Source organism: Cyprinodon tularosa, unplaced genomic scaffold (genome assembly GCF_016077235.1).
Source record: "Cyprinodon tularosa strain WSP-4 unplaced genomic scaffold, ASM1607723v1 ctg56, whole genome shotgun sequence".
NCBI lineage: Eukaryota > Metazoa > Chordata > Actinopteri > Cyprinodontiformes > Cyprinodontidae > Cyprinodon > Cyprinodon tularosa.
This window is the reverse complement of record NW_024039296.1, coordinates 399,999-418,972: the sequence shown is the minus strand read 5'-3', so window position 1 is coordinate 418,972 and position 18,974 is coordinate 399,999. Positions and strand designations below refer to the sequence as shown.

At 41.7% G+C, this 18,974-nt stretch overlaps 1 protein-coding gene across 6 annotated transcripts in view; it reads right to left on the bottom strand.

Annotated features, from left to right (window-relative positions):
* Positions 1–471: 471 nt before the first annotated feature.
* The window catches only part of dusp8a (dual specificity phosphatase 8a), a 52,748-nt gene continuing 34,245 nt past the window's right edge, over positions 472–18,974 (bottom strand). For 4 of the 6 annotated variants that reach the window (XM_038305507.1, XM_038305505.1, XM_038305504.1 and 1 more), the window contains exons 4-7: positions 3,479–3,645; positions 3,227–3,386; positions 2,678–2,801; positions 1,187–2,399 (exon numbers count right to left, since the gene is read on the bottom strand). In XM_038305507.1, the coding sequence (XP_038161435.1) occupies positions 1,187–2,399; positions 2,678–2,801; positions 3,227–3,386; positions 3,479–3,645 (1,664 nt within the window). Of the gene's footprint in view, positions 2,400–2,677; positions 2,802–3,226; positions 3,387–3,478; positions 3,646–10,164; positions 10,913–18,974 lie in introns of those variants that run through there. The other 2 variants (XM_038305510.1, XM_038305509.1) reach the window with 2 other exon arrangements.

Here is an 18,974-nt window from a genome sequence, read left to right as displayed (position 1 = left end):
AAAGAAGGAACAGCACATGTCGTTTGCTTGAACTTTTGTTTGAATGTGTGTATTTGTAATGAGCGTGTGTTCATAAATACCATACAGCAAATAATAACAATTCAACAGAAGAAAATAACAGAAAACAAAAGAATCCACAAAACATTATATTATTTCTCATTACCAGAATGAAGCAATACAATAAATTAAAAACTAGAATTGAACAAAAGTTCATCAAAATTGCTATATATATTCATATTGTATATATATAGTATTTGTCTGTCTGTAGTCAGCCTTTCAGGTGCATGCTCTCTTGGGGCCATAGATGGTGGCTAGGTTCAGTGGGAAAAGGCCTGGGGGGGGAGGAGGATCCAAAAACCTTGGTCTCGTCATGCTGTTAACATTTGAAACAAAAGGAGCTAAAGTCAGGAAAGATGCACTGTGCTTTGGAGGGACACACCGTCCATTGACACTAGTCCTTTCTTCGTAGAGGATCCTTCGTCACTTGACTGCAGTACCGTCTTTAAGTCAAGTTTGTTGGACCTCTCTGCTTTGTGCTGTGATAATAGAAGGAGACTATTAAGGAGTCCACTGCTGTTGTTGGTGTTGTTTTGCAGCATTTGGGGCGGAAAAAGCCACAAGTAGGAAGTTGGTGGTGGGGTGGATGGAGCCGTGCATGGTTCTGAGGTTCTTTGATACGGGGATGGAGATTTGAGACGAAAGATGGGGCTCGGATCAAATCACAAGCTGTACACCCACGGAAGCACACACTACATTTAACCACAGGCAAACATTATGAGTCTGAATATCAGGAAGTTCTATTTAATAGGATGCAATGTGTGCTTGGGGTGATATCCTTTAACCTGTGGTGGAGATCACATAAATAAAAGTTGCAGTACCAACAGTCACACCTTCATTTCCCCTTTCCCCAGGCGCTTCCCTCAAATTTGTAAGAGGATGAGTATGGCTACCTAAACACCACATCTGAGGCTCTGTCAGTCCAGGTTTGCAAACTGTTCACATTAACTCTCAGCTTGAATCTGTCCTTCTCTCAGTTGGAGTCTTTAACACTGTCTGTGGAGAGGAGCTTTAAAAAATCCCAACAACCTTCGTCTGCTCCATCTCATTGTTCCTTTTCTTGCACTCCCTTTAGAAACAGGTCCATTTTTTGTCCAAACAGGACAGCTTGGATCAGGTCCATTATCTGTCAGGACACTTCAATGATCTCCATGCTTCCAGAGAAGCTTGACTGTTTTCCAATTTTCCCCAGCTCTTCCCTGGCTCTCGTCTCAGAAATGCCCTCCTCGAACTCCATCTGGCAGCTGCGCCGCTTAAACTGTTCTGATGCAGGTACACTGCTGCTGGAGCTCGTGGATGTGGAGTCCCAGTGATCCCTCTGAGTCTGAGACACCGATGACTTTTCCCTCTGGGATTTGTCCCGTAACCTTGCGCCTTCGCTGCACCCAAACGCCATGTACACCGAGCTGCTACCAAAGCGGACTGATGACTCCTCTACCCTTCCCTCCTCTCCTCCCAGCTCCATTTCTCCCTTGCCACCTTCTTCTGCTCCAAAATGCCAGGGAGCATCTGTGGTTGGAGTAACTGGGGTGACGGGAGTTGTAGCCTGAACAGTGTCTCTGTGTTTGGTCCACATAGCCCCAGATCCTAAAGTCGGCAGGGAGGGTAGTGAGAGCAGCGGGGAGCCCCTAAGATTTTCTTCCAGGCTTGGGCTCTTGTGGTCCAGTGACAAGCTGAGGGTCTGTGGAGGATGATGTGGATGCGAATGGACCGGAGAAGTGCCACAGCTGTGCTTGGTTTTTCGTCTGGATCTGGATGAGGAGGTACCAGACCGATGGACACCATCACTTCCACCCAAACCACCTATGCTGCCCCCGCTGCTTGGTGAGGGGAATGGAGAATCGAATGAGCCGGGGCTGTCTAGGATGGGCGATTGTGAGCAGACACCGTTGGAGGTGCCTGTCCCTGGGCTGTCAAGTTTGCACAATTTGGGGATGTCTTCAGAATGAGTGGGTGCCATGCTGGGGCAATGTGAACTGTTAGGAGAGTAGACAGACTTAATGTCCAGAGAGAAGGAGCGTTTGAGCCGGTTAGTGTCCATAATTCTCTCTGCGGAGAGGTGCAGGCCATTAAAGCCCTGCTGGAGGGAGGTGGGAGATGGCAGTTTGGGTTCAGTCTGGGTGTGATGATCTGCTACAGATGAGTCACTGCTGTTGAGATGACCGTTGATCTCCAATCCAGAAGAGACACCATTAATATCTGAGCTTTGTTTGGAGTTGTTTTCAGACTTCTTGTCGTCAGTGGTTAAAGCTTGTAGTAACCGCAGGCCCTTCTCAAACTCCAGCAACTGACCCAAGAAGTTAAAGTTGGGCGATATGGACGGCCTCCTGTCCTTTACAAACCTATGGGGAAGAACAAGAGTTTTCAAAAAATTAGTGAACGAAAAACTAATAAAATTAATACAATATAGCCTAAAGTCAACTGAGAAACAACTATTGTACTGATGAACAATATGCATTAAACTGCTTTGTCCTTTCAGGGCAAAGCAAACACTTTTGTTAAACTGTAACCTAGAAACTGTCTTAACATAAATAGGATTTCTTCTTTCAGCAAGGACTCATCTTTTCTCTAAAGATGACACCTTAGCTTAGCTGGAGGTGGCTGGAAGGCACAAACATACCTGTAAGCATCATCAGATGACAAGCCCATTGTCTTCATAATGTAAGCAATGGCGATGGTGGCTGATCGTGAGATTCCAGCAAGGCAGTGCACAATCACTCTGCAGTTTGACACCTTAGCTTTGTCTGTTTGGAGCAGAAAAAAGCAAGTTTTAATGAACAAAAACAGTAGATACTTACGCAACAGTCTAAAGCCCTAACATGACTAGTATTTCAAAGTATTTCAAAGCTGTCTGGTTCCTACAGAGGGCCTGTTTTTAAAAACACATGATTTGAGATGGCAAAATGAAATAGGATTTATTAGGCTTCCATAAAATATTTCTAAATTCCCATTTCGTCTCATCAACCAAATATTTCATCCCATTTCAATGAGCTGGATTTACTTTAACATCTAGGAATGTACCTAAAACGCATTTTCACTGTGATAACATCCAGAAATGCTGTTCGGATACCACAGCAAAATTTGAGAGGAATTAACTCTCCGGCAAAGAAAGCTTTCATGGTTTTGTTTTGCTCTGCTAATCTTTACCTAAAGTTCAAAGTTCTCCTACCTATGAACTCATTTGTTTTGTCCAGCCAGGGCAGCAGTTTTTCGCAGTAGTTGTCGTTCACTGGGATACGCATAAAATGGCTCTCGCTGATGAAATCTGGTTTGGGACAGGTGTTGCTTGCATTCAGCACATAGGTGATGCCATTCTGAGCCATCAGTTCCTGTATAGATAGGATGAAAAGAGGTTTAAGTTTAAGTATGGTTGTTTGGATTAGTGTTAGGCTAATTTTCACCATTATGGAGAAAATCTCACCTTGTTGAGAACATCCTTTTGTGAACCCAGGTAGAGGTGTGGAAGGATGCGAGTAGGTCCTACATTTGCCACAGGCAAACAGGGCTGGGACAAGCTCATAGGGAGTGCAGTGGCAGGCTTCCCCTCGCACAGGCCGGGGAAACAGGAGGAAAAAGCTGCAAAACCTCCTGCAGAGACAGAGAAGGCAAGAACCGGTTAGGTGATTTAATGATTTTCCACAGCGTAGTCACATAGCACAGTGGAAACTCCATTTTCGTCACCATTAGCACGGCAGACAGACGTTCAATAGGCATTTGGAAGCTGAATCTGGGCTACAATGTCTGGTTCCAGCTTAGTGAAAACAGAAGCAAAAGAAAAGAGGCTCTCTGTGCTTCTGTGTGCAACTTGGGTTAACTGCTGGGCGGCCAGGAATGCACGTCTGGCCCTTTAAGAGGCAGGCGGCTCCCCTTTTGGCATATGTGAATGTGTGTGGCTCTGTTTCCTGCATGAGCTCATGTCCTGTAGCAGTGCATTGCGTCAGGCTGAGGGAATGAGAGAGGCCACAGGTGCAGGCCCAGGACAGAGGCCTAGAAACATCCCACTGACACCCACCCACACACCCCTCACACACACACACACACACATAATACACATGGAGAGCATAATCTGGTTTTCAACATATGCTTAAAATCCACTCTCACTTGCTTTTATAGTCTCTGTCTAATGCAAGCACACATACACACACATATCCTCATAATAATCATAATTACTCTGCAGCAGTGTGGTTGTATAACTATAAAGTAGGAAACAGGGTGAGGATTTAGGGGAGTGTGTGTTGAGGAGTGGGTAATGACCTCGCTGCCAAGTGCTGAAAGGAAAAGGGAGGGCTTCAAGGAAACCTTTGAGCCCCAGAGAAGGAGATTAGAACATAATCTAGTTTCAGCCCTGCCGGACCAAATCTGGAATGTAGAGCGAACGTTAAAAACACATATGATCACAGGGTGAGCTTGAATGAGACATGACATCACTGCTAGAAGCAGTGAGTGAAACTGTCTATCCAAGCAGGTCCAATTGTACCCAGATGCAGAAAGTGGCTAATGAACACAGGAAACATTATGTAAGGACATGCTCTCCTACATGAATAAGAAATATTCACTTCAGGACAGCATGAAAAAAAAACATGACCTCGTGCTGTTTTAGGTTCACTGTGCCTTTAAGAGCAAAGCAAAGAAGGCCTGTCTGTTTCCAGCTATTAATGGCAACCGGCAGAGCGATGACATCACTGCTTTCCTTGGTAGAGGGGGGTGGAGTGCAGAGATGGATAGATGCAAACAGAATGATCAGATAACGATTTAAGTGGAAAAACTTAACGTAGAAGCTGAGGGTGGGCTGTCATGCTAGAACAAGCATTAATGTGCTGAAATAGTTGGCTTTAGGCCTCCCTGTGACAGAGAGCCTCCCTCTAATTCAGTGGTTCTCAAACTTTTTCTGTCATTCCCCACTTTGGACAAGGGGGAATTTTCAAGCCCCGCCTGTCCCCATCGCCCCAACACAATGCTAATGAAATATGCAACAATCTTAAAATTTTCCAATTTTATTGAAGTAACAAGTAGTATCTAAATACAAACTATCTACATCAAATAACAGCAAGCTCAAAAATAAAGAAAATAAAAATGCAGCTGTGTCAAAATTTGTATCAAGCTCAAAGATAGACAAAATTAAAGTGCCACTCTGCAATCTGTTAATAAAAGAAAAGAAGTGAAATCCATCTGGCAATACAGCTCTATTTATCCCTGCATTAGTGGCTGCAATGAGCCTGTTTTGCATTGCACAGTTTCTCAAAACGGGGTTGCAGGCTTGATACTGCCACTCTCAAGTCATGCTCAATGTTCAGCTGAGATCTGTATTTTGTTTTCAGTGAAGCAACAGTTGAAAAGCCCATCTCACAGAGATATGATGTGGCAAAGGGAAGAAGAATGCACACAGCACTCTGCCCGATGAGTGGATACTCCCTCTCCAAACCAGAATTCACTATTAGTCTGAGCATTAAACCTGAGCCTCAGGGTGGAGTCAGACGTAATTTCAATAAACTGGTCCTATTTATTTAAGATAAAATATTTCAAATTCAGTTATTTATGATCAACCTGCGCCGTCAATCCCGGCGCATGTGCGCTTTATTTGCAGTCTGGACGCTGAGGGTAAACATGCTGTGTCTCTGCAGCACTGAGAGGGACTTCTGCGATAGCGGGGGAGAACGGGGTTGGGACGGAGGCGCCCCACGGCAGCACCTGCCGCTGGAGGACAAGAAAAGGAACGATACGTGCTTTCACGTAAGAGTCTCCAAAAGTCGCTAATTTGTCGCTAGTCCCTTTTTTAAAAAGAGTCGCTGGAGGGGTCTAAAATATAGCGACAAAGTCGCTGAGTTGGCAACACTGGGGCGCGAAAGTTTATTCCGTTACAAATAATATGCCGACGTCACGTCAATCATTATTTTGGCACTTCAGTTCCAGGTGAAATTTTTCTCATATCTAATGTTCTTTTAATTAGACTGCATGTAGGCTATTAATGATTACTTTGTGGGTTTGATTGGTCTAAAAAGCGGCAACATACAGCTTTAAGGACAGTTTGCTCTCACACATTCTATATTTATAGTCTCTCACACACACACACACACACACACACACACACACACACACACCGGAACTTGGCGCGCCCCACCTGTCACGTCTCAATTCCCCACCAGTGGGTCGCGCCACACACTTTGAGAACCGCGGCTCTAATTGATAAAACAGAAGAGGAAATGCTTCTAGAAGGGCTTCCTTCTCGTTTGTCTTTTCCCAGGGAACCTTTGTCACAGAATATACACAAAAATAGATGATAAATAGGGTGTACTGTATGTGTTTGAGGAAATGATGCATTCCTGCAGGCAAATAAATCAACAGCAAAAAACAAACTCTCATGTCAGACGGCAACCGTTTCCCTTTTTGTGTGCAGAAATTGTTAGAGAGTTGTTAGAAGGTCTACGGACAGGATGTTCCACATATTTAGTGGGTGAGGAGAAAGTGTGTGTGTGTGTGTGTGTGTGTGTGTGTGTGTGTATTTGCATGCACTCTTTGATCTGGATTTATAATTACTGCAGTGGACTTTGTCCTGTGTTAACATTTAAAAAGCAGAGAGTGCTACTGAGACAGTGACTACTGCCACAGAAAAGGATTAGAGTCAGAGATAAGGAGCCAGAATGAGTGCACTAGCCTGCTTTTTTAGGAGCTATTACATTACAGAGGCATTACGTCAATTACAAAACACCTTCCTGTGGTCAAAGATTTACACCGCTGCCTCTAATGGGCATTAGTCACAGAGGAGATAGCGTGCTAGTGGCACTTCGTCACCTGAACCGGCTCTACTTATGCTGCCATGACAATGAGGAAAAGCAGAGAAGTTGATGACAGCTGGTTTGACGTGTCCTATTAAAGGGCACCAAAACAGAAAGGAAAAAAAAATAATCCACCATAATGGATACGGTAATACCCAAAAAGGTCTAAAGTCATGGTGAAATAGTCACCACATGTAAATGATGAGTCCATTCCAAACTAAACAAATAGTACACTCACAATGGAGTCATAGAAAAACCCTGTACATGGGGATGACATCAGGAAGTTACATACGAAGCGGTGAGTTCACCGTTAATACAGCGTGCTATTGAGGAAAAGCAACATCCTATTGCGTTGAACCCAAAAGATGAACTAAACGCGCCGAAAGGCAAAAATAAATGCATTTAGAAAATGAACACTAGTGTTCTCTGTTGGAAAAGGAAAAGTTGTCACGCTGGAGTCATGAAAATGTACTCTGACAGGATGTGACCAAACAAGTTCTGAACAAACACTGTCCAACAGAAAAAAAGAAAAAGTAAGAAATGTTCTGGCAAGAAGGAAAACACAACCAGGAAAGAGGGCACTGTGTCGCCATCGGCATCCTTTTTCCGTTCCTCACTGCCCACTTCATCATTTATGCAACTTATTATTTTCCTCTCTGAAGCCAACAACTCAGGCCTTCTTTGTTTGGTTGTGGGAAACACTTTAATTTGCATCCTTTCCTTAGGTTTGACAAAGATTCTCTGGATAAGAAATGAAAAGTGTTACATTGAGAAATAAAATCAGTAATTTCATAATCAAGTTTTAGTTTGAAAAGAAAATGAAGCTCTAAGGTTAAATGGAAAAGCATTTAGAGAAGACTAACAGCTCATTTGTCAGTATCATGGAGAAGAAAATGAGTAAAAGTGTTAGTTTGGCTGAGACTGTACCTCATATGCTACTTTCTAGACAATAGTAATAACTCGAGATTAAGCAGAAACAGTTTTTTTTTGTATTTTTTTAGTTTAACTGGCCCTTAACACAGACTGGCCAGATGAAAACTCAAAATCCTCTTCTTTTCCGATAACCACCACCATGACCTGCTACGTAGCATTTGGCTGTTGCTGCAGAAAGAAGACTAAAACTCAGCTTAATTCTGTGTCATATGTCTAAAAATAAAGTTAGGAAAATAACAATTGCTGAAAAAAAGGAGAGATGTTTTCTTGAAAAGTTAGAGGGATCTCTACATTTTTTTTTTCCCCCAAGCTGGGCGGGGGTGAGAGAGCGCAACGCTCCAGCGGATAGCTTGAAGGCTTCCCAGAGTGCAGCAAAGTTACAGTCTTCTGGCAATATCAAAGTGAGAGTAAAGAAGCTTTCCATACCCTCAGTAGTTTAAACAGAGGCTGTTATTTTTTGGTTATGGTAGCTGTTCCAACTTGGAAAATCGCTTAAATAAAACGATAAAGACAGCTAAAAATGTCCACCTTTTAAATAATTTTATCTTTCAAAATAGCAACATCATATTCACAGTAACTGCTCCCTCACAAACGTCATCACTGCTCTAAGAATAAATAATTAATGATAGCTACATGGCAGAAAGGCTGTAAACATATATCTTTAGTAGTCCTTACATTTTCTTATTATAAGTAAAATCAGCTAAAATCGGGATGTGCTGGTCAAAGCTTTGCAAATACAGTGGATTGTTGACTAAATGCAGATGGATTTCTCTTGAATGTAACTGATCCAGTGAAGTGTCTTTTTGATAATGGGCATGCTTCCATTTTAGAGCAGTATTCAATTTTTAAAGGCTCAGCAAAAAGGAATAGAACTGAACTCGAAAAGGGGCTTTCATGAATTCTCAAATACCTTTGATTTTTACTTGTCTCATCACTTGAATAAAAACTGCTAACTATAAAAACTCCTCATGCAGCATCTGCCTGGCATATATTTTTAACATGAGCTCCACATCACAATAAAATCTTTTATGTAGATTTCAGTTGATGTTTCTACCTTGTCTATCAATATGGATAAAAAGGAAAAGGGTGGAGCAAAGTGGTCCAGGCAAACACACCAACAAGCACCTAAACAGCCCTGGAGTGGGGGGGAATGACATGACGCCATCCCTCTGTGGCCCTCCAGCTGTCCCCTACATTATGAGGGGACATTAGCATCTCAATGTAACCCCCCCTCTCCCTCCCTTCCAACATGACATCATTGCACACATGGCCCTCTCAGCTCCACAAAGGCTGTGCTGCAGCCAGAAGAGAAGCATGAGTATGAGTGTGTGTGTGTTTTAGATTGGGCAAGATTGGTCAGAAATAGGCCAACGGACAGAATAGACATGAACTAATAGGGTGAGATCATCGCTTGTCATGCATGGTGTCAGCTTTATGGTTATCATGCTGTCACACCTGCTGGCGGTTACACTGTTTATTGTTCCTCTATCTGGCTGTGCAGATAACGGGTACCTGTCACTTTGATCACCTGCTGTTTTAGCAGTGTTGTGTTACCACATTATAGGCCCATAAACTCTCCTATAATTTAGTCTGCATGTTCAAGTCAGTTCTCACAGAGACTTCCCAACATGCTTTTGTACTTGGACATACAGGGCTATTTTCATCTGATGATGGTAACGGTGCTGATTGGAGAAGCATGTGCTAAAACACAATGGTGGTAAGAGGATAAATCCAAAAAATTATAGCAGATAACAAATGTGAATATGAATTGTGGAACCCTTTTTTTTTTCCTTTCTCCTGAACCCTTGCTCTGCATTGCCTCATCGCTCTGTGCGAAAATGTGCTGTATTACACACCTGCAGTGCAACTTGCACACATTTTGATAACATAATCTCCCAGAGACACACTTCTGCAAAAATGTAAAGTTATTGAGAAAGCCCTACCATTTCAGTGACCACAGCCTCAGAGTTGATGAACACTGTGTCATACTGCAGGTCAAGGCTCTCAGTAACCCCCCCACCACACTCCGTTCATTGCTTTCCATTTTCATGATGTCATCCTTCTAATCCTCCACCTTCCTATTCTGTCTCTCTAAACATGTTACCATCACCAAAAGCATTGTGAAGAAACAGCCGGCAGGTTTAAAACGGTTCCTGCAGTGATGTCTCGCTTTATTTGATTTGGAAGCTTTAATTTCACCTCCGTCCATCTTCCATCTGCAGTATGCATTAATCACAATAGCTACAAGCTGCATGATGCCTTTTGTACCTTTAACAATCATAACTAATGTCTATCTCTCATTAAGTTCTTCACACACAGGTCTTTTATCTCATTCATGTGAACGTTGTTTCCTTCTTGCACACATGTTCTGCAGCTATTTATGCTCCACGTGGATACACACCTCGAAGCTCTCTCCCCTGCTTCATCCGGCGGACCCTGATCTTCAGCCTCATGTCTGATTCCTGCAGGTCCGGCCAAAAGCAGTCCTCTGCGGGGGCAATCACCACATCCAGAGGCATCCCCCTCAGTACAAGCTCTGTCTCAAGCAAACACAGCAAGAAATGTTCCTGTGTCCCCTTCTTTCAGAGGCAAAAAGAGTCCCTGCCAAATAAACCAACAAAAAAAAATATATAGCACAAATAGAAGTGCTTTTTCCAAATAAGATTAAATATTTAAAAATTCAGAAAAATCCACTCTTCTTCAAAAAAATACTTCAGAATCCAAAAAAGAAATAAGTCCAGAAGTGTCTGTAGACTTTTCAGGTCAACATATGGCCAAAAAATGTTGTGCCAGAACCAAAAAAATTCCTAGAATGCTCCTGCATCAATATATGGCAATTTGTGGTCTTGTGAGGATTATTATCCTCTGTGAGCAAGAAGAAAACAAAATGAGTAGCTAGAAACGCCTGTATGTAAACTCCAGCTGTGATCCGCCTGCAGCTGGTTCCACAGAGCGGCTGTGTTCCTCTGAACGCTCTCTGTGTCTGAGTGTCCACAGCCAGAAGAGCAGTCTGCTATTGTTGTGCCGCTCCAACTCTCCCAGTCTCTGATTCGCTCCGTCACCGGTTTACGCTCCTCCCTCTGCTTCCCTCCTCCTATGACTCTCTGTGTGAGAAGGATGACGGAACTTCACTCCTCTCCTCAAGCTCTGGGGTTGAATGAGCTCACTTGCCGTGAGCTCAGACTCTAACCAAGCCTTCCTCCTCCTCCTCCCTTTCTCGTGGAGCCAGCGCTCCATCATAGCTAATATCTATGGCATGTAACCACATTCCTTACTCAGCCAGCAAATATGCAGCCACCTCAGGGGCCTAGCCATGAAGCTGGCCTCTCTCAGGACAGGATGAAGGATAAGACGAAGACGACATAAGAGATGCAAAGCTGCAATGCATCAAAACATCTGTGTTGCTAATCAAAAAGAAAACGACTGGCTGCATTTATGTCATTATTTACATAAGAGGCATGTAAAAGAAATACTTGTTTGCTGCTGTGCAAAACTGACTGAATAAATATTTTTCATTGAAATTAGGTTGATTTGACTAAACCTACTGCAGCTTAGTGGCAAACGACACGCTGTTGATATCTGATCTTTCTCTAAAGGTGATGTCATTTGTTTGACCCAAACACTTCCTGTTCAGGTTCATGTTTAATGTGCCAACGGACGCAGTGTTCTCATCCTGTAAGGTGGGGGCAGAGGACAGAGAGGCTACTACAGATGATATGAACCTAAACCTGATGGAGCAGCATAGAAGATGAGACACCAGACAGGCAGCTGGAAGAACGTCTGGAAGTGGGAACCAAAAAACATGTAAAGATTAAAGATAGGATACTGAAGGAGAGTCAAAAAGTTAGGGGTACTTTTTTTTTCTCAGTTTGAGAGTAGAGACATTTTTTTTTATTTAACGAAATTTCTTCACAGATGTGAAATCGGATTTAGGTTTAGACTTTGACTAGGACATTCTACACTGCAACAATAAAACTGCTGGGTCTACTTTTAAAAAAATTGCTTAGAAAGTGAACTAAACTTAATGATCTAATTTGTTTCCAAGTAATACTTTATATTAATTTAACTTAAATGTAAGGCAAATTCAAACTATTTTCCTTACTTCTCAAACTCAGTTATATTATTTAGTTAAAAATAAAGTCATACTCTTTTAGAACCTAATATTGTGGTCTAAGTTAAAGCAGCTTTAGTAGTAACCTTAATGTGTCATTTCAGTCAGTTCATCATGACAGCATTGCTGTTGGTATAATATGACTGTAAAGTTGACTTTGAATGGAACAAGAAAGTCAAATATTGAATATTTTTACATTTATTATATACATGTAAACAACAAAACATCACAACTAGGGCTGCAACAACGAATCGATAAAATCGATAAAAATCGACTTTTAAAAGCGTTGGCAACGAATTTAATCATCGATTAGTTGTGTTGCGCGATTAATGCGTCATCCGCCGCCGCCGTCATCCCGGGGAAGAAAAAAAAATATGGCGGAGCGAGTCAGCGCCACAGTTGCAGTGTTGCCAACTCAGCCACTTTTCAGGTCCCTCCAGCGACTACTTTTTTAAAAAGCGACTAGCGACAAATCTGGCGACTTTTTACGATGTCACTGGCGGCTTTTGGAGACTCTTACGTGAAAGCATGTATCGTTCCTACTCTAGTCCTCCAGCGGCAGCTGCTGCCGTGGGGCGCCTCCCCCATCCCAACGCCTTTCTCCCTTTCCCACAAGAATCCCTCTCAGCGCTGCAGTCCGAGCCGCAGGATTTTAGTGAGGAGTTTACCCTCAGCGTCCAGACTGCAAATGAAGCGCGCATGCCCCGGGATTGACGGCGCAAATTGATCACAATAATTAAAATAGCCTGCGCTTTGTAAAGTGAAAAAAGTCGTAACATGCAACTTTTGTAAAAACAAATAAACATGGCACGGAAGCACCACTGTTATGACACAGCACCTGAAAAGAAAACACGTTGGAGCCTTCAATGGCAGTGAAGAGAGCTGATCAGCAGGATGAGTAACCATGCTTGTTTCATTTTAAAGTGGGGAAACGTTACGTTAGTTTCTCAGGTAGCTCATCTGATGCTTTCCTTACCGTGTTAGTAGGTTACAGACAGTGATAAGGTTGGCTACTTATTTTACTTTTAATTTCATTTGAATTAGCTTAAGCAGCGTTTATATTTTCTTTATAAATAAATTAATTTGCAAATTATGAGGGCAAGGCTTTTAAAGTTTAAATCTTCTGGCAAAGATAAAGTAAAGAAGATCCTGCAATTTATGGAAGTAAAGCAGAATAAAATCCAGCAAGATCAGTAATATGTCAATTAATTATCTGCCACATTCCCATGTAAATATCTGTCTTTGGAGGATGTGTTTTTTAGCACCCCTAGTTCTCTCATTTTTATTCCAAATACAATTTATAATTTGAATCACAGGGCTATTTTTATCTCTATGGTTCAGTATTTTCTCAAGTAGCAACTTTAACTGCTATACTTTCCTGTCTTAAAAGGCAGAACTCTTCTAGTCTAAAAAAACCTCATTTGTTGAAATGGGGGGGCCTATTGTTTGAACCATTTTGGAATAAAGAGGTTAATATAAAAAAAATTTTTTGTGTCCGATTCATCGATTAATCGAAAAAATAATCGGCCGATTCATCGATTTTCAAAATAATCGTTAGTTGCAGCCCTAATCACAACTATTACTTTTGCAAAGTTTAGAGTTACAGCCTTAGTTGCATAATGCAGTGGTGTCCTGCAAGTTTTACAGATGTCCTTGCTCCAAACCAAGGTTTACTGGATTACTTACTTAGCATGCCACCTAGCTCTGGGGCTGCCTGCTAATAAACCATCAGTGTGAATCAGGTGTGTATGTAGCATGTAGGACATGATAGTATGTTTACGTTTGCCATCTTGTTAGAAGGTAAATCTCTGTCCAAGACTCATTTGGCTCCACTGATCTTTCCAGCAGTTATAACCAGCTTTCCTCTCACTGCTGAAGAAAATAATCCTGCAGCATGATGCTACCACCACCATGTTTCAACATGGGCATAATGTGCTGAAGGTATTGTGCAGCATTTTATATGAAGGGCAAAACATTGCAAAGCACCTTTTTCCGATTACCTGGGTACTGAACTTCTAACATAACTGTGTTGCTTTTTTTCCCCAGCAATAGCATTCTTGTCCCTGAATGAAAGCTGTCCAGTTGAAGGACTCGTTAGAATATTCTTTATAACTTAACCATGCTTTTAACAGCTTAAACTTTGATCTGTTTAATGTGTTCCCAGGTCTTCATGACTGATTGCTAACATTCTCTAGGAAACCTTGAATGCCTTCATTTGCACTGTATTTCCTATAGGAGTATTACAATAGGAGGGGTTGACACAAGAAATTGTGATTATGAAACTACCTTCTGTTCGTCAACCAAATGGAACCTCAGTGACACCCACTGGAGTTGGAGGATCTAATGAGTCAAATCAGGAATGTGTTCAGAGTGTGTGACTACTTTTCAAACAGTAATCTACAGATCTAGACAAATGGAACTTTGCCAAAGTGGTGAAAGATCCCTCATGTTTTAAAAGAAAGGACAAAAAAATGCATGTCATGTTATTTAGTGTCAGCTGCTCCCTGACTGACCTCCCCCCTTGTGGACCCCTGAATGATCAGGGGTGAGAACACAGCCTTACGTCAACCTCTGTTCAGCAGGCGGCAGCAGACAGAGGAAATAGGTCACTTTGCTGATGATGAGCTTCGTGAAAAATGCAGACAATGGTTTCAGGAGTGTCACCCACCCACACACACACACACGCACACACCCATACACAACGCTGTGTTTTCATGACATATAGGGACATTACATTGACTTGTATTTTATATGGCCTAACCCAGACCCCTACCCTAACCCTAGGTATTACCAACATATACCTAACCCTAACCCAAACTCACAGGACAAAATTTCACCATATGGGGACCAGTTGGATATTTTACAAAACAATGCCACCACATTGGAGGTAAAACATACGCATCCTCACTAGCATGTTTCTCTATCCTTGTGGGGACTTTCAAGTGACTTCCATTAAATTCTAACCAATTTCTACAGCCTAACCGTGAACCTTACCCTAAACCTAACCATTGCATGTTCATTACTAACCCTAACCTCAACCTAAACTCAATTTTAACCTTAGTCCTAAAGCTAACACCTAAACCTAAACAGCATTTGTACCCATAGGGATCAGACATTGGGTTCCACGATGTGCTATAATTTATGGAAAATGGTCCCCACCATGTAAGAAATACACACCCATATTCACACACTTTGCCCATCTGCAGATGGCTGAAGCCTGGCTGGCATGGCACAGTGGTCAACCAGGGTCAATAAACTTCCAACGCAGTGTCCAGTACTTCAGTTTGATTTCACACCTGCACTCAGTTGTTCCACCTGTGTGGCTGGAGGCCACAAAGCTAATTTCACAACAACAGTGGAAGCTAACAACAACACATCAAGTCTCTGGATCTGGTTTTAATGATGACTTTTGTTTTGTTTTTAGCTCTTCTTCTGATCCCTTTCCTCGTCCTCCAGTCCTCAGTGGAGTAACAAGGCTCAGAATAGTAGGTGTGTTAATTAGAAGATTACAGCCAAGACACTATAAATGACAGCCAGGCCTTTTTTTATTGACCGCACATGTGTCCTCTGCTGCTACAGAAATAGGTGGGTTGGAAGTCCCCCCCCCCCTCCTCTTAGATTTACAGCCGGCTTCTCTGCTACAAGGTTTGTTACTGGGACGACCCAGAGTTTACATCCATATACACAGAACGCTGGAGAGGAGCATGAGATGGAGGCAGCAGATTAAAAGTCAGATGGTGGATGAGGCTATAGGGGGTCTCAAAACTAGAAGCAAGTGTCTGAAATTCTTTGATGGATTTAAGTGATTTAAAAAAAAATGCCTACAAAAAATATGTATTAATTTCAGAGATGATCTAGGTATTTGCTTGTTAACTTGTGAATTCATAATTGTGGCATGTATAACATTTATTTAGTTTATCTCATGTTAATAAGGACCTATTTTTTATCCCTATTAATAAAAGCTTCGTTTTAGGGAGGAAATCGGATTGTATTTCTCATCTAGTTCTTCCAAAAAAAGTTAAAAAACAATCCACTGGACTAGTTCACCCACTCATCTAGTTCTCTTTGCGGAGGTGTTCTAACAATGATTCACATACATTTCTGAATAATTTATTAATGACATATGATAAACATGTGAAAATCGCATTTTAACGATCTAAGGGTGAATAAAAAAAAGATCTAGCTTAGTTAGGTAATTTGTAGAAGTTACCAATTTCAAAATGTTACCCTGGTGTGTTTATTACATGACAAATGAGCAACAATCCAGTTTTTTTCTCCTTAGATGAGGTCTAGTTCAATTATCACTTAAGACAAAGAATTCAACAGGTGTAGTCTATGTCATCTACAAACCAGTTTGGAGAAGTCCCTAATTACTAAAAATCTACAGCTTGACAGTCTCCCAATACAGTTTTTCTTTCCTTCCACTCAACTTTCCATGAATGTGCCACAAATTGTAAACAGCTGCTTGCTTTAGTCAGGATAACATGTGGGTATCAATAACTGATCCATAATTATGCTGCCCGTTTTTAATTGATCTGAAGTAAAAGCTAAATTTTCTCTGAAACGACATTGTTAGGTTTTCATTGGGAGGAATACATGGGCACGGAAAGTAACATAAATAAACATCTGAGCGATCAATCTGTGTGTTGTGAACTCCTATGGTATCGATTTAATTATTTAAATAAGTCCTACTTTTGGAAATGAGTTACCGGTAATAATTCCACTATACTCCAATTTATAGTGATGTAGAAGCAATTAGTGCAGAAGAATATCAACATACATAAAAATAAGCCTGTATAACAGCCTCTGTTTATGTGCAGTAAACCAGTTTATTACTTTCTCCCTTGGTTGATTGTTGGCCTGGAATGTGTTTAAATTACATAGTTTTTTTTTTTTTACCAAAAGCTGCAGTGACAAAAGATATTTAGCAGAACAGCAACATCTGTATATTTGGTTAAAATTGTATATGAAAGGTAAGTGGGATTTTTACAGGGTCCTCGAAAAAATCTTATTCTCTTTTTTTTCAAAGAGATTAGCAAAAAAAGGAGAAAGGAAACTTCAGAAAGATCTAAGCTTTACGCAATAAATTCTTTTTTTCCTTTCCCTTGAAATATTTTGTCAAAGCCAGTCCCCACATTTCCTTCATCTGGGACAGGCAGCAACAGGAGTGTCATCCAACACCGCAGATCATCTGTCAAGATATCGCAGCAGAGGAAGACGTCATTCTCTGGATCCAGCAGGTTAGGGTGATGAGTTTAGCTTGGCGATGGTTCATGCGCTGGGAGGGGAGGAGAGGTGTGAGCTGTGCAAAGGTGAGAGGAAAAATGATAGGACAGCCCTGCAGGGGGGAAGGGGGGTCAGGCAAAGGGTGAACAGTTATTTACTCCAAAAACATGCAAGGGTAGGCTTGTGCACATGGAGGTGTAATTTTTTTGTATGTGCATGTGTGTGTGTGTGTTCTGGTCGTCAGGGGATCAGTAACGACGCTGCTCTTGCAGTGATGTAATGCTTACAGGAGAACACAGCTGCCATGCCTGGGGGGTGAGGTAGTCACCAAGGGAGAATGAGGGAGGATGGATTGAGCTAGTGAGGGTGGGGGAAGTGGTAGAAGAAAGAGGCTGGGGGTCTGGTGAGTGAAAGGGGGGGGGGGGGGGGGGGGGGGGGAGCTGAATCTATAAAGATAAATTGATAATAATGATGTAGACCTTTGAACATGAATAGAAGAAATATCAGGGCAGGAAAGATGAAAATAATTAATTCTCTCTAATCTGTATCTCTTTTAACCCTTAGTTGGCTGAGGTTCATCTGATGATGGATATTTAGTCCCAAACCTGCAGATAAACATCTCCCTTCATTAAATATGTGCACGAATAAATTGGGGCACTACTTCAACATATGCGTGATCATGCATTGAGTGACTTCATCCATGTCTGCCCGGCCTGGAGGGGAGGCTCCACTCACATAAGTCAAAAAGCAGACCCCCTACCCTCCAAACAACTTAACCCCCTGGAGGCGCTCTGCACCCGTGGCTACAGCGCCAGTAAATCTGCCTCAGTGGAGAGAAGTGAGTTTACGTTCGCATATATCCTCACACACTCACATTCAGTGTGCAGAAGCGGGTATATGCACCAAATGGGGCTTTCAGAACCAGACGGGCCCTCATAAACCAGATGAAGTACTTAAAAATCCCAGTTGGGGGTGTCGTGTGTGCAGCAGTGTGTGGAGACAGATAAGGGCTTTTATGCGCTAATATGAATCACCAACAGGGAACTATTAATATTATTGCTTGTTAAGCTTAGGCATTTACCTTTCTGTGTTTGGTTAAAGTTTGAGTTCATTTAAGCTGAGAGAGAAAAAAATAACAGGGTTTGACAGAGGTTTGACATACATGAGTCATGGATGTGTGAGAGTAAAACAAAGACCTGCAATCTGCATGAACAATGTGCATTGGCCTGGTGTATTGAAAAAACAAATGTGTTGATATTCCTCTCAGTCCTGATTTCCCCAGAGGTGAGTTTGTCTGCACAGATTCCTCGGAGCACAACGGATGGCTGTTTTATTCAAAATGCTAATAAACAGCAGAGATGCAAAGGGTTTCCTATGTACAGGAGAAAGCACTGAGGCTGCCGAAACACGTCACCCTCTTTCTCAAACCTACAGTAGAGAGGATTCTTCAATGTTTTTTTAATCAAAAAACAAAATTTTCAAATTTCCCAGACTCTGTTCTCCAGATGAGTTTACTTTTAATTAGGGCTTCAACTTACAATATTTTTGCAAATCGATTAATCTGTCGATTAGTTTCTCGATTAACCAATTAATAATCGGATAGCCAAAGCTTCCTCAAAGGAGATTTTTTATGAATTGAAACCAGGTGAAAATAAAATGTTTCCACTTGAGCAGTTCTGAATAGAGCATATTGACAGATGAAAAAAAGTCTTTTTTTCACAATTTAAAAAATAATTACAGCTCTAAGCAGCTCTAAACAGCTGAAATCATCTTTTAGAGTCTCTATACTTTACTTTAATCTATACTCTACTGACAATTAATCGATTGCTAAATTAGTTTATTTATTTATTTCAATAATCGATTAACCACTATTA